The sequence below is a fragment of the Pogoniulus pusillus genome, chromosome 15 (genome assembly GCF_015220805.1).
Source record: "Pogoniulus pusillus isolate bPogPus1 chromosome 15, bPogPus1.pri, whole genome shotgun sequence".
Taxonomy (NCBI): Eukaryota; Metazoa; Chordata; class Aves; order Piciformes; family Lybiidae; genus Pogoniulus; species Pogoniulus pusillus.
The window spans coordinates 14,252,127-14,279,387 of record NC_087278.1 but is presented as its reverse complement, the minus strand read 5'-3'; the positions used below and the strand labels follow the sequence as shown (position 1 = coordinate 14,279,387).

Here is a 27,261-nt window from a genome sequence, read left to right as displayed (position 1 = left end):
GTCACACTGGCAGCTAAAGCAGTGCAGATCAGAACTGAAGTTGCAGTAGTTTAAGATGCTCGGGTACTTAGCTACATGCCAACGCACTCTTTTTAAATGGTTTGTTTTCCTTTCATAGGTAAAGTCTACAAATATCCAGTTTACGATGATTTTGACTTCAGTGAGCGGCCATTGTTTACTCAGCCTCTAGTCAACACATTTGCTGTAGCTGGTTACAATGCTACGTTGAACTGCAGCGTTCGGGGCAATCCCAAGGTACAGCGTAACAGTATCAGTTAAAACTCGAGAGAATTTAACCTGGCAACAAAAATTGTAATACCTTTTTTTACTATTTCTCTCACTCACAAGCTTGGCTGGAGGCCAAAAGTGGTGTGAGCTCTAAAGAACACAAAAAAAGACTCGCTTACCTGGGTTACAGGCATTATAGTAGTTACTAAATCCACCAGTAACTCAGTGACAAAGGTTGGACTGCACAGGGAGCAACACTGACAACAACTGTACAGTAAATAAAGCCATAATTATACTGTGAAAAGCCAATTATGCTTTAGTAAGTGCACTGCAGAGCTGCATTGGTTCTCAGACCCACTGTGCAATGCATCTTACAGTTTCTTTTCAGTTGTATTTTTCTGTAATCTACTTTCTGTTGTGAGAAACTGAACTGACCTAGCAAAATGAGAACTAGAGAGTGTTTAAGAACAAGTCTGCTGCTCACTCTTCACTGTCAGAGTTTGACTGTGCAAATTGCTGTGAAGATGCATGTTTATGGAATGAGAGCAATCAGAAGTCAAAAGCCATTGCCCAGATGTTTGCTATCATTACATGGCACCTATTATACCAGGAATGGGTTTATATTTATTACTTTAATTATGTAACAATAGCTGCCCTGAAAAAAAACAAAAACAACTTAAAATCAGATGCATGGTGCAGACAGTGTTTAATTTTGTGTTAAGAATTAGCTTTCTTGCTGTGACTACGTGATATGGTTTGTATCATGTCTGGATTATTCAGCTTTAACTGAACCACAAAAAGTGGTTGAACACTTCAGTTCATAGGTTTGTGCATGTGATTTTAATTTTTTTTCTTTTGTTATTATTATTTTAACCACAGCCCAAAATAACTTGGATGAAAAACAAAGTCCTCATAATGAATGACCCAAGGTACCGAATGTTCAGCAACCAAGGTGTCTGTACCTTGGAGATTCGCAAACCAAGTCCCTATGACGGAGGTACTTACACCTGCCGAGCAGTCAATGAACTCGGAGAGGCAGAAGTTGATTGCAAACTGGAAGTAAAAGGTAAGAGATCTAAAACATTGAAAATGCCCTGTTTGTCTTGAAACCATCTACACAGCAATCACAAGTGTGCAAGAGAGAGCTCAAACAACTCTTTTAACTTTCTCAGATGAAAAGAGTAATTCAATTGGGACAAAATACACTAGATTTCTTGCTTTGTTTTCTTTTGGGTGATCAATATGCTGTGTTTATGCTATATTGTCATTTTAACTCCCATGTTGAGTTACATGTTCAGTGACTGCAAGGACTTTTCCACAAGTGACAGCATAGTAGAGTGTAATTCTCAGAGCAATGTCACTTACCTGAGAAACTCCATTAAAAGTGACTATAGAGCTCTTGGCAAAAACATTAAGAACATCATCTAGTTTGCAAATAGAGGGAAAGAGGATGAAGTAGGTTAGCTTTATACAACTGAACACATTTCTGTGTTTCCACTATAGAAACCCAGGTAGCTTAGCATTGACTGAGAATGCTAATTGTGAATGGAGATAGGATCTGAATTGGACTACTACTGAATAATCAGAATCATACTTTTCAGAAAGTTATTTGCTATCAAAATATGGGATCATATTTGGCTGGTCTAACTTCTACCACAGGCTTTTGTTTCAACAGTGGAAGAACCTAAGTATCTCTGAAAAATTAATCTGACTGCCTAAAACCAGCTGATGGGAAGTGCCTGACTTGGGAATTCAGGCTAGCTGAAGATGGTTCCAATTATATTATTTCCTTCATGCTAGTTTATAGCAAAAACCATAATATTTAATAACCTTATGGATTGTATTGTGTTTATTTTGGATTTCGCTTTCTATATTCTGTATTTTCTGATAACTCTTATCCCACAGCTCAAATCTGCCAGCAAGAAGCTACTACAATAAATGTTTGGTCTGGGAAGTTGAACATTTAATGAATGTAATGCAAATATGTGTAATATGTGTCTTTATTTACATGATTTATTTTTGAGATGATGTGTTTAAAAGATGGTGTCCTCATCCTGGACATATGATTGCTTTCCTTAATCACAAGCAAACGTCCTATTTCACAGTGTAACAGCAGACCTCATCATTTGAGAGGATTTCTTTATCTATTTCTTTACAGTGAAAGGCCAAGTTAGTTTGCTACGCCTGAAGTTTTCATGTGTGTTTAGATCCAGTTGTAACTTCTTAGCCTTTAGCACTCTGCTTGTAGTATAACCAAATGCTACATTTTAAACATGAGAAACTATTTATTTCTGTCTTTTGTTTTACAAAGAACGTTTCACATACAATGTGCAAAATGTTGCAAAACATTTAAGAGATAAGAAATAATTTAATATCTCTCCATTTTAGGAAAAGTCCAACTGAAATGTTGCCATGCATTACATATTATTCTTCAGTAATTCTCTTTTCAGCTATTGTGAAATGTAAATGCTTTTGTTGATCTTGGGATTTGTTTTGGCTGAATATCAGGATGAAGCACAATACAAACACCATGTCATCATTCAGACTCTCTTTTAACAAGCAGTGATTTCCAAGAAATTGTTTACCAGCAGTGGAAACTGCTCTATGTTAGATTTTTTTAAGAGCAGTGAAGCACTAGAGCAACTTCCTGCAGAGGTTGTAGAGCCTTCAAGAGCAGCTTAGAAGAATGACAGCAGTACAGTTGGTTAGGATTCTAAAATGCATCAATTGACACCTCAAGATTGCTTCCAACTCCGTAATTTTGAGATTTTTAACATTGCCAAAATGTTCTTAACAGTTCTTAACATTGCCAAAATACTGTAGCACCTCAGTTAGATTCAAGTATCTCTCAATCATTCATCCTACAGGAAACCTCAGATGGATGCATGAGATTTGCATCATGATCTGAGGGTTGCATTAATCATCCTATCAGCTGGTTGCAGCACACCCTACAGCCTCAATTTCTCTGGTGCCTTGGGAATGCAGTTGAACATACCATTGCTACCACAAAAATGAGGCTGTGAGGATTAGAACAAGATTTAGTTTATCCCTCCCCATTTTTAAACAAAATCTCTTACCACTGAATACAGAAGGCCTGTAAGCAGAGATACTTCTAGACTCAAAGAGAGCCTTCTTCTTAAAGAAAGCAATAAGTATTCAAAAGATCAACTGAAAAAAAATGCAATATTATGCCATAGGCACCTTAATCAGAGCAGTACTTCTGGAAAAAGTCCCAAACAACACAGGCTCTTAGAATCCCACCAATCAACTATGTCATGGGCTGGTTTCTCAACCTAAACTCCACCCTCCTTAGTTGATGGTTGGCTTCTGAAGCCAATTTCATATCAACCTTAGCCTGAGGCAGTCCCACTGTCTCCCACCATCTTTGTGGTTCTCTCTGGGTGGTATGGGCTGTGAGTGGTCACCTCTGCTTTCACTGTCCTCTCTCCACCCTGGCAGGTTCAGCCATTACTTTTGACTCCCTTTTTTGAACTGCCTAGCATGGTGATTTGTAGGGCTTAAGCACAGGACAGACATTGTAAGGGCTCAGTGTCGACACTGTTAACATGACTGGCAGTTCAACTGCTGAATTTAAAGGGAACAAGACTGAGTGAATACAACAGCTGTAGCTTGGAAAAGCAGGGCAGACTGTGTAAAAGGAATGATACAGACAAACACAAATAAGCAGTAAAGAGCTGGAACATAAAAACACAATTACATCGTATTTCACTCCTCTATTGCCTTACATGTTGAATTACCAGTCTCTTAAGTTTGCAGCCTGTTTGTTCATTTAGGGCGGTTCTTCAGACGGCTGCTCATCACACTGATCTGGAGCAAAGAGTTACGGATTTCTGACTCACTGGAAGTGGATTGCAGATTGTGTGTGTGTTTTCATAAGCTTTATTCCAGCAAGTATCCATCAGGGTGTGGAATTGTAAAATCGTGAGATATAGCTGCTTGTTGCCTGAGGAAGACAAATAGGTTCAGGGCTATGCTACCTATCTGGTCAACATACTATCTGCAGTGCTATTGTTACAGATCTCTGGGTAATAGGTCATGCTAAAGGCCACTATGTCATGCAACAATATATATTTGTAGTAAATTAATTTTCCTTATGTTGGCTGGAATTTCTTTTACCTATCTATTTCAGAGGCATTGTAGATATGAATTTTATCATGCATATATGTGACAGTCTTAAGCACATACATATGTGCTGGGTATTTCTCACACAACAGTCTAAGATTTCTGATTTTGCCATAGTATTTGAACAGCTGAGTAGCAATGAATGTTATTAGTGTGCTACATTTTTCTACCTTTTTAAACCATTTGCTTGCATTATTTTAGGTGTAAAATTAAAACCCCTAGTTGTTACTAAATTTAATGCTCATTTCCTGAAGAAGTTTTAGTGATAATTACGGGCACAATAATAAAAATAACAACACTTTATTCTCTCCCTCCCCAAAATAGGTCTTGCATATATCGATGCTATTTCATGTAGACAGCTCTTCAGCCTTCTGGTTTAAGTTTTGCTGAGTGAACTTACAGCTGGCAGTTTTAGGAGCTGCTCAATACAATTGCACATACAATAGCACCTTTTGGGTTTGTTTTTTTCTCAATACTAGCTCCTTGCAAAAAGTCTTAGATCTTAGAAAAAATAATAACTCTACCTCATCTATCTTGAAAGATGACACATACACAAATGTCATGATACATGCTGGATACTCATCTTATCATGGAAACAATGTACCTGTGTCCTAAGTTTATTGATGTAGATCCCTAAATATGGTTGAAAATCTCTCATTACAAGCAGGAAGCATCTAATTTCTTACCAGCTTCACTGAGGTCAGTGAAAAGATTAAGATAAAGTGCCAGCTTTGGTGACAAAGCTGGTGAAAGGCCTGGACACAAATCCTACAAGGAGAGGCTGTGGGAGCTGGGGTTGTTTAGCCTGCAGAAGAGGAGGCTCAGGGGGGACCTCATTGCTGTCTACAACTATCTGAAGGGAGGCTGTAGCCAGGTGGGGGTTGGTCTCTTCTCCCAGACAACCAGCAAGAGAACAAGGGGACACAGGCTCAAGTTGTGCTGGGGGAAGTATAGGCTGCATGTTAGGAGGAAGTTCTTGCCAGAGAGAGTGATTTGCCATTGGAATGGGCTGCCCAGGGAGGTGGTGGAGTCACCGTCCCTGGAGGTGTTCAAGAAAAGCCTGGATGAGGCACTTGGTGCCATGGTCTAGTTGACTGGATAGGGCTGGGGGATAGGTTGGACTGGATGCTCTTGGAGGTCTCTTCCAACCTGGTTGATTCTATGATTCTATTATTATGAAGGAAATGTTTCTGGAGATTATTTATCTTAAGAGCAAAATCAAGGTTGGTTATCATTCTAATAGGCTGATGATAGCAAAGATGCTGTATGAGAAATGTTGTTTAAAAAGATGTTAAGATCAACTGGGAATAATTGCAAATGTGAATAAATATCACTATAAATATTCTGATTCTACAGTGATATATCAAGGAGTAATTAACCCAGGAGAACCATTCTTCTTGTCGGAAAATAATCAGGTTTATAATAAGCATACCCTGGACATTCCATTTCATTCCCTTCCTCTCCACATGCAAACGCATTTTCTGCATGCAAAGTGTGTATTTTTTTTGCTCTTTTATATTAAACTAGCTAGCATCTCATGGCATACTGCTATGTCAATGTCATGAGCAAAGAAGGCCAAATTAATCAAGAATGAGTATTTAACATCAGGGTTAAAAAGGTTTTAGACATATTTCTGCTATGCCACTGGGCAGAGAGCTGTCTGTAATTACAAAGAATTTATTTAATCACTGAGGCTACATTTGAGCACAACATTTGGCCCCTTCCAGGATCTGCCTCTCAAAACGCAGCTCTCTGTAGAATTATTGAAAGAAGAGAAATATCACAAAGTCATTTGCAGTGCTTAAAAGGAATTCATTGTTACAGATTAATGTTTGGATACAAACTAGTGCTCAGAATGGTAATTCTTGCTTGATCTTAATTTACAGAATCTAAGGATGAAATCTTGATCCAGTTGAAACCAATGCAAACCTTTTACTTACAAACACACAATTTTACTCCATTTCCTCTGGAATTTACTTTTAATTCAGGTTTGATGAAGTTCAGAGAATTTGGCTCTTTCTGTAGAAACACATTTGCTTATAACCTAGCCCAAATCCACAATATTGAAAGTGCACTTTTGAAATTACAAAGATGCCCAGAAACCAGTCTCTAGTATATTATGCATCCAAATTTACTATTTCAAACCTAAACCAGGTTAAGAGGCTAGATAATGTTCCTATAGGTTTTGAAGTATTAAGGTATTTTTCTTAGAAGGCTACAACAGGTACAAAGCTCATCATTTTTTATACACAAATACATGTATCTTGGTGTTTTATAGAAGAAAAATGTTTACTTAAAGGTAAGGGCTCCTACAGAGTAAATAGCATGCTATACGTAATATAAATGCAGATATGTGACAAAGTGGTTACTTTAGTGCACAGGTATGTAATTAGTCTGTACTTGATTATTTTGCCTTACAGAGTTTCAATATATATATATATATGCTTCAGTGTTATGTGTGTGCCTCTTTTCCCTGGTGGAAAATACTATATATACATACATATATATATATATATGCATGTGTGTTAGCTTCCTTGAAGCTATGTTTGGAAACTTTTACTGTAAAATATTAGTCGCATAATTTGGTTCCAATCTATACCTCAGACTAATTGCAGGTTTTACAGTTACTTGTACATATTAATCTAGCTTCTAAATATTAATGATCATTTTGAAGTGGAACTGGATCCCTACCATTTACTTTTCATGTGCTTCTACTCCTACATATTTTACATGACTAAGGATTAAAACATCCTCCTGACATAATTGTTAGCATAATTTCACTCAACATTTTCTCTCTACTTTTGTGTCTGCAATTAAATTGTTACTTCTCTTTCTCTTTCTCCCTTAGTTACACAATAAGGATTTTTGAATGTATATTGTCATCTAAGGTAAGCTTTCATATGATCCTTGCATATGAAGCTTATGTCTGTTTGCAGGTCATACAATGTCTGCCTAGTATGGCATGATTTTCATTATTTCACTTAATGAAAATGTTTGGGTTTTTTTTAATTAGTAGCATGATAGTTTTAATGCATATAAATCCAGATGGTTTTAAAATTGTTTGTTCCAGTAATTCCTCTTAGTAAGACACCCCCTACCTTCTAAAAGTGCATGTTTCAATGGAGTTTAACAGTGCATGAGTTAGCATGATTAATTAGTATGAATAAAATGCAAGGAAATGCATTAAAAGAGCATTTTGCATTTGCAGACAGTTACTTTCATACAGGAATATATCTCTACATAAATGAAGTATTTATTCCACAGCTAATTTAATGTTAAAATTAATGATTCACATTACAGCTTGCACTACAGGACTTTAAAAGAATGCCAAAAAGCATGTTTTTTTCTTTTGGTTTGTATTGTGCATCTACCTAAGGTTGGAGCAAGCAGTTCTGCAACAATGATGGTGTTCAATGAGATAGTGCAGTCTCATAATCCCTAGTAACTAATAGCATTTTAATTGGATAATCCTCAAGTTAATAAAGGTTATAAACTCCTAAAATCTGTACTCGGGATAAATGCTGTATGTAAGTATCACCTCAATTGCATTTAGCTGAAGCATTCACTGACAATGATATCTTCATCCTGCCAATGTACTTTTGCTTTAAAGCTTTTGGTGTGCTCCTGAAAAGGATCAGAAGGTAAGTGCAGCTATTAGTAAGTGGGTTTGCATCTTGCAGAACAGAATACTCATGCAGATTTTTAAAAGCAATAGTAATGGTATGTAGCTTTCTTACAAATGCCATCCTTCACCTTGAGAAAGGGCAGACTAATGTCTTTAGCAAAATATTTATCTTTTCTCTACTGTTCCTTCCAAATGTTATTTGATTTCAATGAGATTAACAAGAATATCCATGTGTTTAGCTCCCATGCCATATTTTTTTTCAATGGCTTGAAAACTCACTCCTAATATAGATTATTTTGTACTACATTACTGCTACTACATCAGTGGCATCTGGGATGCCCCCACCTGGGGCACACTTTAGTGGTTTAGACACTAGATACATGTTTTTCTGGGCACGGAAAGAAATGTCTTGGATTGCTGAAAATTAGTGTTTTTAAAGCCTTTTGCCACATCCCTCTTTCCGGAAGATGAAAGAAATCTTTGAATACTTCCAATGGCTTTCTTACAAGCCCAGGTTTGTGGTGCAATGATTTAAAATAGATTTGGTTAATTTTTTTTTGTTCAAAGTAGCCAAACCACAGGCATAAACCACACAGAGCTAAAAGGCTGTGAATGGTACCAGGAAGAAAACTCAAAAACATTAGCTTCACAGAGACAGGAAACAAAGGTTTGGCAGGGCTAGAAGAAACACTACATACAAAAGGCTCCTGTTTATCAGTGGAGCTTGCATATGTGGACACTGACTGCTGCAGCAAAGAAGACACTAGCAAGAAGCGTGGAGCAAGTCTCCACCATGGATTGGCACAGGAGCTCCCACAGCTTTGAGATCAGATGCCAATAGCTTTAAGCACTAGGAAGACTCCAGAGTTTTCAGGGAGTAAGCATTTGGATCCAAGGTGATTGCATGTAGCCTATTTTTTCATTCAAAAAGCTAATCCAAAATGATTCTTCAGGCTTTCCCAGCAGATGAGTTTTGACTTTCATCACCTCTCTGTACAGTCTAAAGGCACCTACAACTAAAATCCTTTTTTTAAATATGATTCATTTACATATGTCACCTCACCTGCTATTTTCAATCAACATGGTAAATATTTTGCTATATATAAGTATAAACCATTCAACATCAGAATAATTTGAATGTCTGCATGTTTTCCACAACTCCTCATAGTCAGGTGTTTTCTGCATCGTTGCTTCTGGGATGACTTCCATCTCTGAATATACTACACTCTGTCTGATGGAAATTGAGCAGGGTAATTTGACCTGAAGCTTATCACAGACAATTGCATGGGATGAGATAAATGACTGAATATATGATGTCCTAGACATGAAATTCACCCTGTGCAAGAGGACAGGAAAGTTCTGTACAGCACAGAGGTTACATAACAGTCAGTTCTCCTGCTGGACTTCTGAACAGGGATGAATTTCACCACATCTCAAAATGAAATATGCAGTAGGGAACTGACTAAACCTTTGTTGCTTATGCCTGAAAATAAAGGCATGAAGCTGTTTCTCCAAGGCCCTTGAACCTGAATCTTGTCTTATTCCTTGTTCTAGGTGGGCTTTCATTCTTCAGACTATTGATGGATGGAGTGCCTCCGCATATTGTTGATTCATATATGCGTGAAGTGCAGGCAGGCAGAACTGAGGGGAAGTGAGAGTCCGTCCACAGCGTCTCCTCCCACACGCCGGAAATTGGTAGCAAAACTACAGCATTTTAGCTCTTGCAATGACAGAACAAATGTGTGGTTGGAGATCTTCTTTGTATTTCCCACCCCTTCTTCTTTTTCCTTTCTGTTGTTGTTGTTCTGTTTCTTATGTGTTGTTTTGTTTTTCCTACCTGCTCTTACTGCAAAGAAAGAATACGCATGGATTGCTTTGTGGCTGAAATGAAATGAACTGAAGACAACATGGGTTTTGTAATGTTTAGCTTTATTCTCTGGTTGATACTGTGTTCTGTTTTTAATGAGGAAAGAGGAGAAGCTGTGTAATAAACATGAGGCAGCAGGCAGTTTGTACTTGGTGGTAAAAAAATATGGCTTTCTGAGACTGAAAATACATGGATTAATTAGTAGCTGTGCAATACCACCCCTGGAATACATACCACTTTGATAAGGTATCTGGTTCACCTGAGAGTTGTTTAACAGAATATGATAATATAATTGATACTTATGTACTAAATGATCATTTAAGCTGAACATATCCTTTAGAAGTTTTGATTTCCTAAAAATGACCCATCAGTCTCTCAACTGAACTGAAACTGTTCTATTTAATGTACAATAAATATGAAGTGTTTAAGAACTATCAGATTTGTTTACTTGTATTCGTAGGGCCTTTTTTCCTATCTCATCTTACCCTATTTCTTGTTTAAGTTCCACAAACTATAAAGCAGGAATCTGAGCCCACCGCACTGTGGAAAAACAGTATCAAGCACTTGCCTAACCCAAAGGGCTCATACTTCAAGACACACGCTACAGACACATGCAATTTTATGTCTGTATGTTTTCAATATTTAAAATATTATAAATGCCAATCACAAACAGCTTTTGTCATTCTGGATGCATCTACACCCCCGGCAATTCATGGAACTCTTGCAGGTATCACAGTAGAAGAGGGACTTGGATCATATCACTACTAAGTTTACTGGACAAGACAAAAAAAACTTAGATAAGGTAAAATGGCTTTGTTACCTTTCCAACTCTAGCATCATTAACCTCCAAGTATTTCAGTAGTGGAGGTGTGTAAGCCTCCAGCAAACTGAAGCAACGTGAAACACAAGGTCACACATAATTTGGCTGGATTGTTGATTCCCTATTTCCCTGTCACTTATTTACCAGTTCTCACTCTAGCTGTGTAGACAAGATAGGTCATGTGCTAGCTGACTAATGATTGATTTCCAGTTATGGTTTATAAAGATAAAGGCCTGCTTAGACCAGTAGTAGATAATGAGAAGGTTATTTGATGTCAGTACATTTTCAAACACCCAGCAGTCAGTAATTATGCAATAATAAAAGAACATGTCACTACAAGCCACCCCTGTTGAACTGGTGTTTTTGCACTTGAATTACCACTTCTTTCAGTCTCGGGATCTGAATACATTTTCTCACTTTGTTCTGTAAACCACACTCATTCTGAGACAATTTTTCTTCTTTCTCTCCTTTCTATTTTTGTGATTTCTTCTGTGCTGAAAATAGTGCAAAGAAATCATCTATTCCCAGTGATCCTGGACATCTCTCCACCTGCACTTGTTTCACCTTGCTCCTGTCAAAACCAATTTTCTCCTGCACTTTCATTCACACCTACACATGAAAGAAGGCAACACCTCTACTAAGAAGAAACATTTGATAAATAACAGATAATTTATCTTGCATTGCATCAGTGAATCAGGACTCCATTCATGTTTTACAGCACACAAGGCTGTGGGAGAGGGTTAGTTTGTATATAAACTCCAGGTTTAAGCATTTAAGCACACATTTAAAACAGTCTCGGTCTGTGGAGATACATCATAGTCAGCACCAAAAAATAGTTACTGTGAGTTTGTGCCTTTCAGTAAGCTAAAAAGGACACAAAGGACACTTTGCATGCAAAGATGTTTACAGCTTCATGCTTGTGTTTCTATCTGCCTGCTCAGTCTTAATATACTGTGTATAATAACCCGGAAGCCAGCATAAATCTCAGCTTCTGTAGGCTCCCTGCCAATGGAATTAGCCACTCTAATTTCTGCCAGATACCAGAAGTGTTAAAATACAAGCTGAACTAAGCTACTTTTCACCCTGAGTACGGCAAGCATTACATTGGACTGCCCTTAATTCCTCCCGACCTGCGTCACCCAGCATTTGCCATTGGCTGTCTTGCGGGCTCAAGATGTGCCGCGCCAATAGGGAGCACAGGGTATCGGCCCCTGGGCAGCACCAAGATGAATGGCCATTAGTGTGCTATAAATTCATTCCCTCGCTAACTCTGCTGACCAGCCAAGCCTCTGGATTAAAAATTAATTGGAAAATACTTTGAGAGGAACGACAAGGTAAGGTAGGAAAGGGATTCCTCCTAGATCTAAACCAGGCTGCTGTACCTTAAAGAGAAAATAATAAAATGTAAACTGTTGGTTTATGGTGATTTGCCTAATGGGATTCTGCAGAGATGGTGTCTCCTAGTGTCATCGGTTGAGACTGGGCTGGCCACTGAAAAAAGTAAAATCTATTAACCCCTCTCTCTTCCCAGAAAGGGAAAGACAAAGGCAATAAGGAAGACTTATGAGATGGGAGGGTGTGATGGTTTGGGTGTTCCCCGCCCCCCGACACTTTAGAAATCACCCAGACTAGTCTCAGCTGGCTCTGGGAATATAAATGAAGCTATTTATTTACAGCTAGCACAATATACAAGCAGATATTTACAGTATATACAGTTAGAGACAGAAATATACAAATGAAAAGGTAATAAACACAACTCCCCTCCCAGAAACCTGAGTCCCCAGGAGGGGCTCTCAACCACCCTTGCACCTTCCCCCTGCCCCTCTCAACCTTACCCTAGTCCCAAGGAAGAACAGAGGTTCAGCCAAGAGGTTAAGAAACAAAGGTGAGTGGAGGGTGTGTTAGAGAGATGCAGCTCAGTCAGAAGCCCAAGGCAGAGAGTGAGAGAAAATGGCGAGAGTGATATCTAATGTTTTCGGTCCTTCTTCAGCATAACTCTGAGGGGAGTAGACATCACCACTGTTTTCCTTTCACAGCCTATGATCTAGTTCTTCTCACCAAAACATTCTACCCTGCTTCAAACTAGCACAGGGGGTGACACCACAGTAATAAACCAACCAACCCATACCAGTTTTAATGAATAAAAAGAATAAATAAAAAGAAAAAATGCTAATAAGAAAAAATAATGAAATCTATACAAATACATACAAAACCAATGTCACAGTATCACAGTATCACCAAGGTTGAAGAGACCTCACAGATCATCAAGTCCAACCCTTTACCACAGAGCTCAAGGCCAGACCATGGCACCAAGTGCCACATCCAATCCTGCCTTGAACAGCTCCAGGGGCAGCGACTCCACCACCTCTCCGGGCAGCCCATTCCAGTAGCCAATGACTCTCTCAGTGAAGAACTTTCTCCTCACCTCAAGCCTAAATTTCTCCTGGTGTAGCTTGAGGCTGTGTCCTCTTGTTCTGGTGCTGGCCATATGAGAGAAGAGAGCAACCTCCTCCTGGCCACAACCACCCTTCAGGTGTATCTCTGCATGGGGTTGTGGCCAAAGTGCAGCACCCTGCACTTGGAGCTATTGAACCCCATCCCATTGGACTCTGCCCATCTGTGCAGGCAGTCAAGGTCCCGCTGCAGAGCCCTTCTGCCCCTCCAACCCAGCCACATCTGCCCCCAGCTTGGTGTCATCTGCAAACTCGCTGATGACTGACTCCATGCCTTCATCCAGATCATCTATGAAGATGTTAAAGAGGATGGGGCCCAGCACTGATCCCTGAGGGACACCACTAGTGACTGGCCGCCAGCTGGATGTGGCACCATTCACCACCACTCTCTGGGTCCAGCCCTCCAGCCAGTTCCTAACCCAGCACAGAGTGTTGCCATCCAAGCCATGGGCTGACAGCTTAGCCAGCAGTTTGCTGCGGGGGGCAGTGTCAAAGGCCTTGCTGAAGTCCAGATAGACCACATCCACAGCCTCCCCACATCCACCAAGCGGGTCACCTGATCATAGAAGGAGATCAGGTTGGAGAGGCAGGATCTGCCCTTCCTAAACCCATGCTGGCTGGACATGAGCCCTTTGCCATCCCTCAGGTGTGCTCTTATCACCCCCAAGATAACCTGCTCCATCAGTTTCCCTGGCACTGAGGTCAGGTTAATGGGTCTATAGTTCCCAGGTTCCTCCATCTGACCCTTCTTGTGGATGGGGACCACGTTGGCCACTTTCCAGTCTCCTGGGACCTCTCCGGTGAGCCAGGACTGCTGGAAAATGATGGAGAGTGGCTTGGCCAGCTCAGCTGCCAGCTCTCTCAGCACCCTGGGATGGATCCCATCTGGTCCCATGGACTTGTGGGTGTCCAGGTGGCTCAGCAGGTCCTGAACTAATTCCTCATGAATTTCCAGGGCAACACACCGCTCCCCAACCCCATCCCCCAGTTCAAGAGGCCACCTGCCCTGAACTCCTCCCTCCTCACTGTTGAAAACTGAGGCAAAGAAGGTATTCAGGACCTCAGCCTTTTCCTGTCAGTTATAATGTTCCCCTCCTGGTCCAGTAAGGAGTGGAGGCTCTTCTTGCCCTTCTTTTTTACAATTGATAAATTTATAAAAGTGCTTTTTCTTATCCCTCACAGAGGTGGCCAGCCTAAGATCTAACTGGGCCTTAGCCTCTCTAATTTTTCTCCTACATAACCTGGCTACATCCTTAAACATGCCAGAAGAAGCCTTCCCCTCCTTCCAAAGGTGATACACCCTCTTTCTTCCCCCTAATTCCTTCAGGAGCTGTTTGCCCATCCAGGCTGGTTGCCTTCCCTGCCGGCTCGTCTTTCGGCACATGGGAACTGCCAGTTCCTGTGCCTTCAAGAGCTCCTGTTTAAAGTAGGTCCGACCATCCTGGACCCCTTTGTTCTTAAGGACTGCTGCCCAGGGGACTTCGCAAATAAGTTTCTTGCACAAACTCCTCCAGAGTCCAGGATGGACTCAGTAGCAGATGGGACTTGGATTCAGGAAGAGACTAATTGAGATTGAAGGCAGAAGGGACAGAGTCCTTAGACACTGGCCATTGAAAGGCTGAACCCTTGTGATTCCTAGGCTTTATCCTGAGCATGACAAACAAGGAACAAAATATCCTGTTGGCCAGGTTTGGGTCACCTGTCCTCTCCACTCCTCCCTGCAAGCACGACCTCTTTCCTTAAGAGCCTTTCACTTAGGGTACTCCAATGTGCTATACAAGATTCAGCAGTGACCTTGGTTTCAATAGAAGCCAGTATAAGTAAGAGCCTTTCTGCATACCAGTCCTTAGTAGTAGAAACATTAAGCATTAGCACTTTGGGAGACAGACACTACCTACAAAATTACAATTAACTTCAGAAAGTGTAGTCACTTAGAACTTAGCTGAAAAGTAAAATCACTGAACAGACAAGGGGTTCTGTTCTAGCTCAAACAAGACAGATAAATGATGTCATCAAAACCACAGAGTTGAGAAAGCGTTAATGCAATGTGCTTGGGAAAATACCAAGGACAACAAAATCTACAGACAAAACAACCCAGAGAGAACAGAAGCAGCAGAATATAATGCTGTAGAAGATACGACCCAATACTCCCAACAATAAATTTCTCCAAAGTCAGTTCTCATGGAATTTCGAGGACATTACTGAGCCTGAAAGAGACCTAGGAGTAACAGAGGAGAGCAAATCAAACCTGGATGTATCAGATAAAGTAACAGCAAAATGCAAAAGCTCTAGGAGGAGTGAAACTAGTAATGCTTTATGGCTTATGGTTGTGTTCCCTGATTTCCCACAATACGTGAAACCAGGTGAAGTCTTCATCTAGTTGCATTTTTCGTATTGCCTGCTTGCCAGGCACACTCTCCATCAACTAGTATGTTCTGGGGTTATAGTTCAGTAGTACCTTAATAAGGCTTTTATTTTCAGCACACTTTTGTATATCTGGCAGGAATGTTGTGGTTTTGGAAATTCTGCCTTGGTGTTCAGTTTGACTTATACAGGTCAAGTAAAACAACTACTTGGAATAAAATGCAGACCCAAGCATTATGCACACACAGAGAAAGAAGCATCAAAGTGAATTAACAGAAGGGTTTTGTTTTAAGGAAGCTAGATGAAAATACTTTGTCATCTCCTGGCTTGCTTTCCTTGCCCATGGAACGGTATCTGCCATACATAAATGTTGTATAAATACAGACCCACTTTCAAATGGCATTAAAGATCATGGCCAGCAACAGCTCATTTTTGTCTCACTGCATACAGACTCACAAACATAGAAAGAAAAAAAAAAGGCAAATCTTTTTAAGAATGTTTAAATAAAGATATGTTGTTCACAAGGAGGCCTTTACTGAGAGTCAGATTTTTTTAAAATGTTTTTATTAAAAATGTTTTTTAAAAGGAGTGGCTTTTACAGGGCCTTGTTAAGGGAGGCTTTACTCTACAAACTTCTTCTGCTGCATATTGAGATTCTAGAGCAAAAGGCCTTCTATTTTAAGCACAATGTACTTAGTGTCACTTGACTGACAAGGAAAGCTGCCACTTTGCTGAAGCAGAGAGCACTTGGAAGAAAAATCCATCCTGAATACTGATGAAGTACTGTAAGTCTAAATGCACTGGACTTAAATTCTATGTTCTCTATGTTTTGTTGTTGAATACTTTTTAAATTAACACAAACCTTTTCCAAGCTCAGTAATAAATTCAGTAGGGAATCTATTTCTTCCTTTGCTCATGTGGCCACCACTTTTAACACCATGTACTTTCCCTTCCACTTCTTTTCCCAGTTTGTTTTCTCTTCTTATTCTATTGGTGTCACAAAGGGCTTGATTAATCTCTCCATAAATACCATTACAACCACTGACAACAGCAATGTACAGCATATTAAAAGAAACAATGTTTTATCTTTCTCCAAACCCTGTAAATCCAGTGGACTGGTAGTCGTGCATCTGTCACATTTCCCTTTTGCTATTCTGTAGCTGGCTGCTATTGAATCTTTGTTATGTTATATATTATCTCTTCCTTTGCAGACAGTTCCTCTCTTCTCTGTTTTGACCCCTAAACCAACTATCACACTTTAGTCATCTCTAAGTGAAATCAGCTGATGAATAACACAGCACTTGGGACACACATATGACATCAAGGGATCTTGAAATGGACCTTTTGCATTTGTCAAGCATTCACGACCTTTTCAGTAGAGATTAACTTTATCGAAATGAATCAGCTCTATGTGAATAACAGGAAATTACTCTGTCCAGAAAATCGTTGTGCCTGGATAGAAAAATGCAGCCTCTGTCTCACAATGCAGTAACTTTAAAAATTATTCCTCATTCTAACATGCCATTAGATGATATAATACTCACTAGAGGCTGTATTTTACACATTCTACTTCATTCTTCAAACAGCGCTTACCTCTCCTTGGCCACCTTCAGAAACCACATACCATCCTAGAGATTCAGTGATGCATCTAAAATCCATCACAAGACCAATTCAAGTAATTTGACATGCCACCATTTCTGAAAGGAGTATTTGTTTTGAAGCACCTTCTCCAAGCAGGTCATGGAGGTGACCAGGTGCCTCATAACGTGCAAGACTGCCAATCCTGAGATGCTGCAAGGACAGAGTTAAAAATTTTAAGGGTGAATAACCTTATAATGAACTGGTCTGAAACCAGGACAAGAAGGATGGAAGGCCTTTATGACTAAAAGCCAAGGTTAAGATACCACAAACAAGACAAGGGTAGTTAAGAGCAGTATCTAAAGATTCTGTCAGCTTTTGCAGACGCCTCATTACGGCGTCTTTACATAAACCAGAGGCAGATTTTGACAAAGATCAAGGTGTCCTCTACATAACCCATGGTGATTTTAACACTAAAATTCCACAGCTCTTATATTCTATATAAGACCACCTTATTATAATTAACTAAAAGTATAGCGAATTAAGTAGTTTATAATAGAGCATGCATACAAAGATCAATGTCATGTCAAATCACACGACTATCAAGAATATCTTTGTAATTCGTACTGTATATAAAGCACTGTTAGTGCTATCGTTGGGCTTGATTTGTGGCTCTACCACCTAGCACCCATCTTTCTACGAACTTTAAATAAGTACAGTACCTCCGCTCTCTGTGCATGTGGGCTGGTACACACACGGTGAACAGCCTCACTTTCCAGCTAATACCTGGGCAGCAGGTCTCCTCCGAATGGCGGAGGACGCCTTCGCTGATAACGTGGGGATCACCTCCGTCCAAACATAGCTATAGTGTTCTGCTGACTGCGGGGAAAGTCCTGCCTTTATGCTTTGCTCAAAGAAAACGCCTCCCCAGCCACCTGCTGCGTGCAGCCCTGCCACGGCCCTCAGCTATATCACAAAACGTGAGAAATCACAGTAAAGAAAATCACAGGGCAGAGGAATTCAAGGACCACGCCCGCATCCAGCAGTGGCAAGACGCAGGCGCACAGGCTCTCTACATCTGTCCTCAGCAACTTGCGGTCGAAATTGCCCACCAGCCCGGGGAAATGGCAGCAGGCAGGACGGGCCCTCCTGAGGCGCATCCTCTCGACGACTGTGGGCTTCCCCCTGCCGCCCAGGGATCCCAGCCCTTCATAGCAAGGCCGGGCTGGCGGATCAGCCACAGCCAACACCACCCGCCCTGAAACGGGGCTCCCAAAGGCGGAATCGGCGCACACAGGGTGAAGGAACGCACAGCTGCCCAAGGACCAGGACGCCCACCCTGCGTTAGCTACCGCGGGGCGCTGCTCAGTTCCAGTGAAGCCGCCCCTGGGCGTCGGCCTCTTCCGCCTCTTGCTGCTGCCCTCAACTCAGCCCCGCCCCGAACGGCGGCGGTCTGACCCCGGGTCCCATCGGTCCGCGGCGAGCGACAGCCCCCGCGGCGGGGCGGCATGGCCGTGCCCTGGGCTTTGCCCGCGCCCCTCAGCCCAGCGCAGCTCAAGCGCCTGGAGCAGCATCGCTACAGCGCGGCTGGGCGCTCGCTGTTGGAGCCGTGGTTGCAGCCCTACTGGGCCTGGCTGGTGGAGCAAGTCCCTCTGGGACTGGCCCCCAACGCCATCACCCTGAGCGGCCTCCTGCTGAACTGCTTGACGGCGCTGCCGCTCATCGCCTGCTGCCCCAGCGCCACCGAGCAGGTACCGCCCGCCGCAGTCCGTCGCCGTCTCTCCGTTAGAGCTTGACCCTTTCCCCTGCCTGCCACAGCCTTCGCCTAGTACTGCCTCGCCTCAGCACGGCGGCCTTACCCCGACGGACAACCCGCAAGGCCCCGGTGCCCCTTTGCGCTGCGGGCGCCGCAGCTCGGCTCCGGGCGGCCGAGTGTGGGGGAGCCGCCCCGAAACAGTACCTGGAGCGCTCGGGCCCATGCCCACGGCAGGGTGCGGTGCCCTGCCACTTGTGCCTCTGCCGCGGTAATCGTGGCCCTTCCGATGGGAGGGAAGGAGGGCTAAGGCAGCGCTACGGGTTTGTCCCGAGAAATCAGGGGAGTGGCGATGCGGGAGAGAAGATTTGGAGTAGAAAGGGTCAAGCTGGAGATAGGTGTTAAGATTTGAATGCTTGAAATGCTTAGGCGGATAAAGTTAAAAAGGCGAGTTTCAGCGGGCTCGCCACTCCTCCCTTAGCCTTCGTTGCTTGAGCATCCCTTGAGGCTGGAGCTTTGATCGGGTGCTTGGCCTGCACCACATCCTGTGGAACGAGATTGTAGCTGGACTCACTAAGGTGCGTGGGGCCTCAGCCTCCTCCAGTCTGTAACAGAGAGGCCATAGGGGTAGAAACAGCAAGTGGCCAGTAGAGGGTACGGGACGTGACCGGGAGCAGGGCAGAGCTGACCATTTAAGCATCTGCGAGGTCAGAATTGAGGTTTGTGTACTAGAAAGGTTAGTTGACAGTGGCTGAACTGCCTCCCATCCTCAGATGGGAAACATTTAAATGCTTTAGCTTCTGAAGGGAAAACAGGCTTGTTAAAAACATGGGCTGATGCTGGGTTAACTTTATGCTGCCTACAGTTTCCCTGAGAGTTTTAAGAGCTCTGTTGGAGCTTGCCAGGCTGTTAACCAGTTTCCTGGTGCAGAGTCTTCGTGGTAGTTAGGCTGTGAACAATCACAGGAAAATTGCACTGTGTAGGTAAAATATCTTGAAGGGTGGCCAGTGTTTTTTCTTGCATTCTGATGGGCCTAAATCCTAATGTCAGAGGTGGCAGCTGGATTTGGGTTTCTTAGTAACTTCTGTATACTTCGAGTGTCCTTGTTAACAGAAGAACCCTTCTTTTTCTCTAGTTGCTTTGTCCTTTGTGTTAGCAGAGATGTTTGTGTCAGGAAACGGTTCCGGATCAAAGTTCTTTGTTTTGGTCTCACCCTAGTCACTTCCCTGCAGGCAGTAGAAGGGAGCATATAAATGAGAGTGAATGGTTGGAAACTGCAGATTGTCTTCTAGTGGCACTTCCAGAATTAAAACGCTTGTGGAACTGCTACATTCAGCTTAGTTTTGTGATGTAGATATCAGTCATGTGCCAGCTCTGTGTCTGGATGTTCGTTTTAGCTTTTCCTCTTTGCTATTCAGACAATAAATTTTAGAAAGTACAGGAAGTAAATTTTCAGTTGTTTTTGACCCTCGAGGGTGAAAAGAAAGCGATATTAGAAGAAAAAGGTTGTGCTGCAGACATCCAGATAATTAGTCCTTCCAAGAAAGCTCAAATTGAGTTTTAGAAACTGTAGTGTTTGGGTATTTTTAATTGTGGAAGCTGAATTGTGTAAGAATCTATAGTTTGGGCAGATATCAGTATATCCTTTATGAATGTGTACTGTAAAGCCAGATTCCTCATCCTGTAACAGTTTTTTTTGCCTCTTGCCCTCACTTTTTTCTTGCCTCATCACTTGGGTCATCATTACTTCTCTTCTGCTTGTTTCATGACTCAGATTGCCTTCCACTCAAGATGCCATGGTTCTAGGTGGCTTTGTTAAAAAGCTGAAACTGTTGGAACACTAAATGGGTGATACATGGACTGCTGTAATACCTGCTTTGTACTAGCATGTGCAGGCTGGAAGAGCTAGGAGGAAGGTGGAGCTGAAAATAATGTTTGAAGGTGATTGAATCCCTGGCTGATCTAACAGCACAGTGCACTTCAACATCATCTGTCTATACTGTCAAGCCACTTCTTTCATTCATAACTGAGTCTTGATGCACTAACAAGAGCTTATTAGAGTCTCTTTGTGGAAGTGCAGGAGCAGTGTATAGAAGACTCAGGTGAAGTAACAAGCAGGTTTGGGGTTTAGGTGTTGTGGGTTTTTTGAGTTGGTTTGTGTGGCTGGTTGGTTGGTGGTTCAGAGAGTAGCTGCTAGCAGAAGTTTAGGGGGAAAAAAAGAATCTTTCTCTGCTATACCTTCCAGCTGCCAAAATCAGATTGGTTAGGCGGTTACCAGCCAGAGATTCTACTTAAGTTATTTGCTAGAACAGGAACTGATAGACTTATTTCTCCATAGACATCTCCCACCACATGAATTTGTAATGAATTTCACAATTACTTTTCTCAAATACAGTGTAATTAATGGCTAAACTGGTACAGCGCTCCCTTGTTCTCTTACTCTGTAGCCATTATTTCCTAATACACCATTTCATCTTCATAGTAGCCACTTCATCTTAGTAGCCACTAAAAGCCAGTTTGTTACTGACTGGCATGATATGTTTTTGATTTGTAAGATATTGTCTGCTTCAGTAATGTTGTCTTTTCTAGTAGGAACATCACTGTCTCCTGTAAATGCATGTGTTCTGGTTTGTTGTTGTGCAAAAAAATCCACCAAACAAACACTAATTATGAAATATCTAGGAATCAAAAGTTTTACTGGCTTTAAATATGAACAGTGTGTATTTGCTGCATTAGTGTGTAAAAGGAGCACTTAGGTGAGAATTTCCATTTTAGGCCCTACCATCTGATAGGGAACTCTTTTGCTTTACTCTCAGCTGACTGAAGTAGCTACAGTTACTTCATTAGGCTTTCCCGTTCTTGGGACAACTGACATGTTATTTTTTTCCTTGCATCAACACTAGAAATAAAACTGACTAATTCTCCATCTTTTCAAAAGTGAGAAAGCAAACTGATCCTGCTACCTTCATGGTTCCACATGGGGTGGCCAAGCTTCAGTAATCCTTCAAGCACAGTCACAGGTCTCTCTAAAATACCCTGGGAAGCTAGTGTTTCAGGGAAGAAGTTCATGCTAGTACTACTTATGACTCTGTGTTGAATTTACATATATTTAATTAAAAATCTTGGAGCAGTTACATCAGGATCTTAAGCAGTGACTCTCTCCAAACTTGGTCACAGAAGATTTCATCCAGTGATAAAGATTTGTCCTGCTGGCACTCGCCTTCATAGGTTACTTGTGCCTCACTTATTTGAGTTGTTTAAAGCCTTTGTTTCTGTTGTCTATAATTCCATGTGGCTCATTGGGACAGAGGAAGACAGGAAGAGAAAAAGGTGAATTATGGATTTGCAATTTGGGCAGTGATGACAAAAGTGAACAGAGGTCCAAGAGTTCTCATGCAGAGAGCAGAGGAGGGAAGAGAGGCCTGTAATGGGTAACTGAAGAATTGTTTCAGAAATGCTGCACTGAAAGGGTGTCATACCATGCTGAAATGTGCCATTTAGAAAGCCATACATCTAAAGAGACCAAAAAGCAGGGGAGAATCTAAATGACTGCAGCTAGGTCTATATTTAACTATTAGGAGCAATGCTGGTGGGGTGCTGTCTGCTTCTTTCTCCTTTTTAAAAAAAGCCCATTAAAATACCATTACCACCACTCTAAACAAAAAAACCTCAACCTTCCACCTTTTAAATTGAAAGAGGAATTATCTTGAGGTTTCTTGTCCTGCCAGAGAGAGAAAGGAGGAGGTGATATTGACAGGCATGACATTACGTAGATAGCAAAAACATAACTGAGCTTCGAAAGCAAGGCAATAAAGAAATGGAAAAGAGGATGAACTGGAGGAGCTGGTATGAACCAGCTGATGTGGGGGGATAAGAATGTGAAGAAGCATTAAGCCTCTGGCCTAGTAGAGGAGTATTGTGAAGCAGAGTGAGATCTAGACAATATCCAGGAGTGAAGAACAGAGCACTCAGTACAGAATGAGAGAAAGAGGTGTTTGGCACAAAGTAAGACAGCAAAGTTTCAGGATCCCCAACACAGAAGGACAGGAGGTCTTTCAGAGGGAGCTTGCTGGGGAGAAGAATATGCTAAAGAAATGCAGGGAATCCCTGGAGTGCATGACCTGCATTTGGGCTATAGTATAATTATTTCATTAGTAGTTGTTTGGATTTGGGTTTTTTTTCCCTCTCTGCCATTTCTCTCTGCTGTAATGCATGTTTAAACAGCCCCTTCCCTTCTGCTATGTGCAGTTGTACTTATTGCTTTGTGCTGAACGAAAGAGGGGGAAATAATCTGTACTTAGGGGAAAGATGAAAATGTGTCTCTCTATTTTGTATCTGCTCCAGGGAGGGACCACACAAACTGTGGCCCCTCTTATGATGAAATGTGGTAGGCTGATTCTAAGTACTGGGAAAGTTTGGACTTGTAAACTGTCTGGGCTTGAGAGCTTTGCTTGAAATAAGTGGTAAGAGATCCTGTACAGGTAGTCTTTTGCAGCTGACCATGTTCTTCTTTGGGGTAGAATCACAGGAGCAGAAGAGTAAGGACTGTTGTTCAACCTGAGCTTTTTCTTGAAGGACAGGGATGCTACACGTACCTGTCAAACACTATATGCACATGGTTTTGTTTTAACACCTTCTGGTTCAGTAGATGAGCTGACCTGCTGTACCAGATCTGTGACAAGATTATGGGTGTGTATCGTCTTTCTGGCATTCTTTTTGACTGAAGCAAAGAAGCACCTGGTTTTTGTTTTCTTCTGGTTCCGTGACAAGAGCATCTATCTCTGGCCAGTAATATGTTTGCATATACAGGATGTAACTTTGGGCAGAGGCAATAAACACCTCATCAGTGAAAAGCTGATGATTATTGGGAGCCTCTTGACCTTTCTGCTGAGTCTGTCAGCCATGTCAGCATTCTCAAATGCTCCCACTTCTCTAATTTGCAAGCTACTTGTGTGCAGCGTGGGAAGCTAGCAAGGGACATCCCTGGATGGACAGCCAGGCATGTGAGAAGGCAGAGGAAATGCCAGCTAAGAGGGTGGATGGCAGAGAGAGTTCATGGTTATTTGGAACTTTGGAAACCTCTATGCACCTTTGGTGATTTGGAAAACTATTATCTTACCAGTAAAAACATGAGAGCATTCATTTAATCTGCCAGATGTATAGTTGATCACAAGTGACATTTGGATTAAATTTGAACTGACAGCCTAGAGATTAAATGCTTCAGATTGTGTCTTTGAGCTCTCTCAGACAACTCTTTCCTTGTTTGTAGTAGAATCTTGTTCTCTTCCCCACAACTGCAGGGATACAGATGCCTCTACTACAGTTGTTAATGGATACAGATGATCCTTATTGGAAAGAGGATGAAAACTCTCCCCCTCTTTCCAGATGGTCAAGGAGTAGAGCTTATTTTATTTTGGAATCCAAGGATTTGTCTCAGCAGGAGCTGATGCCAGTAGCATACAGTGGTATGGCTAACGATAAAAAAAGATGCCATAGCAGGTTTCTGTTATGACTGGTATTTTCAATAGTGGAAGTGATGCACATCAATAAGAAACTGCCCACACTGGCATTTGACTCAGTTGGTGATGTGCCCCACAATGGAGGCTGTATGTGAATGCACAGTGAGTAAGGAATTTGGGTAACATGTTTAGCACTGGATACTGTCTGCTTTTGTCTGTGATGTGGAGAACCTGATGACTTTCAAGAATGTTAAAATCTATGCCAGTTGTAGGTAGGTGGTTGCATTAGGCTCCACCCAACTTTTGCAATCAACAAACCATTGGTGTCCTGGACAATTGGCAGGTTGACCTGGTTAACTTGCTAGAATCAGGTATCCTGAGCTATCTTTTTGTAACTAGTAGAAGTATTTCACAGTCAGGATGCTGTGTCAAGCACTGCAGGTCCCTCCCCATTGTGGCACTTCACAGTAATATTGATGATGAACTTGGAAATGTCTTTATTACTTTAAAGGACTACAGTGGCTTTTCCTAGTCTTACAGCTTATAATGCTTCATTCACAGGTCTGTGTCAGGAGTGCCTTGTTTGGGAATCTCTCTTACTCGTACAACAGAGTTATTCTGAAACAGGGAGAGTGGCTACTGTGGTAGATTTGGTACATGCATTGTATCGCAAGTAAAATGAGCTTACCTTCAACAGGCTTTTATGTTCTGAAATACCTGAGCAATGGCCGACAGGCCTGTTTTGGAAAGGTGGAAAGGAAGAACAGGAGTCAACAGGTTAGCTGCTGCCACCCTGCAGAACATCTGACCAAGCAAGCTTGTACCAGGAAGAGACCCTTGAGCTCTCTGTTCTTCCATATGTCTCTGGAGTGGTACATGAACACAGGGTGGTAGTAGACTGCTCCTGTTGTCCACAGGCATTGTCCTTCCCTCAGGTTCAGGGGAAAGATGTTATTTCAAAAGATGGCCAAGAACACACTCCCTGTTTAGCCTCATGCCCCAGGACAAAATTCATTTACTTGGACTAACTAGGGAGAAGAAACCTGAATAACTCTGCTCATTCCATCGGTAAGCATCAAATGTATTGCTGCTGTCATGTGACCTGGATTTCTAGGGGAGATTTTTTGATACCAGTATGTTAACTATCCATTGGAGTGAGAATATCTACTTACCTATTTTCACCTGTTCAAAGCTTCAACACGATCTGAGATTAATATTTTTCTTAGGATTTTTGGATTAAGGCCTTGCCTGTTTGGAAGAATTCTCTTAAGTCTTCTAGATTTGTCCGTACATTTAAATCCAGACTTACCACCTGCAGCTGGAGTCCCTAATTTTTTCACTCTTTTACCTCAAAGCTGTGTGAAACAGCTAACCATTTGACTTTAAATGGTGGACTGTTTTATTAAATTATCCAAGTACTGGGCAACAGAAAAATCATAAATCTGTTTCCACAAAACAAGTAATAACATAGTGTACAAGCCATTCTCGAATACATGAGGAAGTCTTAACAGCAAAAAAACCCAAACTCTTCAGAACTAACCTTCCTTAAGTGTCCTGGTTCTTGGGAAGGATGTGTTTTGTGATCAGTCCAACTGGAGGTGTAGCTTTTTTTTCTAACTCAAGTCAGTAACGAGAAAACACATTATGTGAGTGTCTTCTCCAGGCAAGCAGCATTCTTCTGCAGCCTTTTCCTGTCCCTGCTTATGAACTGATTGGCAGCTGCCATTTGTCCTTTCTCCCCAGCAGTGGCACTGGGTTTATGTGAATGTGGACAAATCTCAGCATACTGAAATTAGAGCTGTTGTTCAAATCTGTTTAACAGTCTTTACTGGACTTAGGAAATAAATAGTCATATTGGTCAGTTTGTGACCGGAGAGGAATCACAGAGATGTGGAGTCACAGCAGCTGTCCCTTACCTGGGAGTGGGAAGGGATCCAGCTCTGTGATTGCCTCTGGCTGTTCACTTGTTTAACCTGCACACTGAATTTCCAGCATTTATACCTAAATCTCTTTCTGTGAGCAGTGCTTTTAAGTGTTAAGGATACCAGTGGAAACTACTGGAGGCAAAAATGTTATTTACACAAAGACATACTGATTGTGCATGTGAAAATAATGCTTTTGAAAGGTACTACTGTGGGATAGTTCCCTTGAACTTAAGACTGGTAGTAACATAAGTGATTCACAGCTTGCTTTGAAACTGATAGTCTGTATTAAGTAGATAGTTGCTTCTTCATATTTAATGAATTTATTTCTTCATTCCTTTGTCCAAAGCACCTATGTAGTCAATTTTTATATGTTGGAAAATAATATTTCCTTAAAAGCTGATGTCTTATTCAGTAAAATATAGTAAGATTTCATGTCTGTATGTTGCAAACTTGAGCAGATCATCTAAATGTCTATCACTTTAGTGTGTGTCTTGCTATTATTTTCCTTTTTAAAGATTTATTTTCATAACATTTTTCAGCACAAAAAATATAAATAATTATGGAATATTGTAGATTTAAGCTGTAAAAATAACAGCAGAAGAGAGGTTAAAAGTTGTTTGGTTTTCTTTTAAGTAACTGGAAGGAGCTGTGTTTCACTGGTTTATCTGGAGTAGTTCATTATAGTAGTTACTACAATTCATGTAGAGACTACCATAAGCAATTTTTGTTTCTCCATTAACTAATAGCACAATGTAGCATAGTTTTGTGCTGAACAGTATTGTAGCCTTAGCAAAACAGAATTTGGGAACTGCCTAGTGACCTTTCATGTGAATCTCTTCCAGGCACCTTTTTGGGCATACATCCTGGGTGCATTAGGACTTTTTATCTACCAGTCTCTGGATGCCATTGATGGGAAGCAAGCCAGAAGAACAAACAGTAGTTCTCCTCTAGGAGAACTCTTTGATCATGGTTGCGACTCGATTTCCACAGGTAGTCCTATCCCACTATTACCCATCCTAGTTTAAAAACAAATTGTTTTCAAGAGG

At 41.5% G+C, this 27,261-nt stretch overlaps 2 protein-coding genes across 3 annotated transcripts in view; both read left to right on the top strand.

The window, feature by feature from the left end:
* Positions 1-9,657, top strand: part of MYBPC1 (myosin binding protein C1) — a 49,859-nt gene extending 40,202 nt beyond the window's left edge. Inside the window, exons 26-29 of the mRNA XM_064154856.1 lie at positions 119-255; positions 1,108-1,294; positions 7,220-7,259; positions 9,551-9,657. Of these exons, the coding sequence (XP_064010926.1) occupies positions 119-255; positions 1,108-1,294; positions 7,220-7,230 (335 nt within the window). The 3' untranslated portion in view covers positions 7,231-7,259; positions 9,551-9,657. The remainder of the gene's footprint in view (positions 1-118; positions 256-1,107; positions 1,295-7,219; positions 7,260-9,550) is intronic.
* Positions 9,658-18,196: 8,539 nt separating this feature from the next.
* Positions 18,197-27,261, top strand: part of CHPT1 (choline phosphotransferase 1) — a 22,463-nt gene continuing 13,398 nt past the window's right edge. The window contains exons 1-2 of one of the 2 annotated variants that reach the window (XM_064155463.1): positions 18,197-18,829; positions 27,058-27,205. In XM_064155463.1, coding sequence (XP_064011533.1) covers positions 18,587-18,829; positions 27,058-27,205 — 391 coding nt within the window. In that variant the 5' untranslated portion in view covers positions 18,197-18,586. The remainder of the gene's footprint in view (positions 18,830-27,057; positions 27,206-27,261) is intronic. The other variant, XM_064155462.1, reaches the window with a different exon arrangement.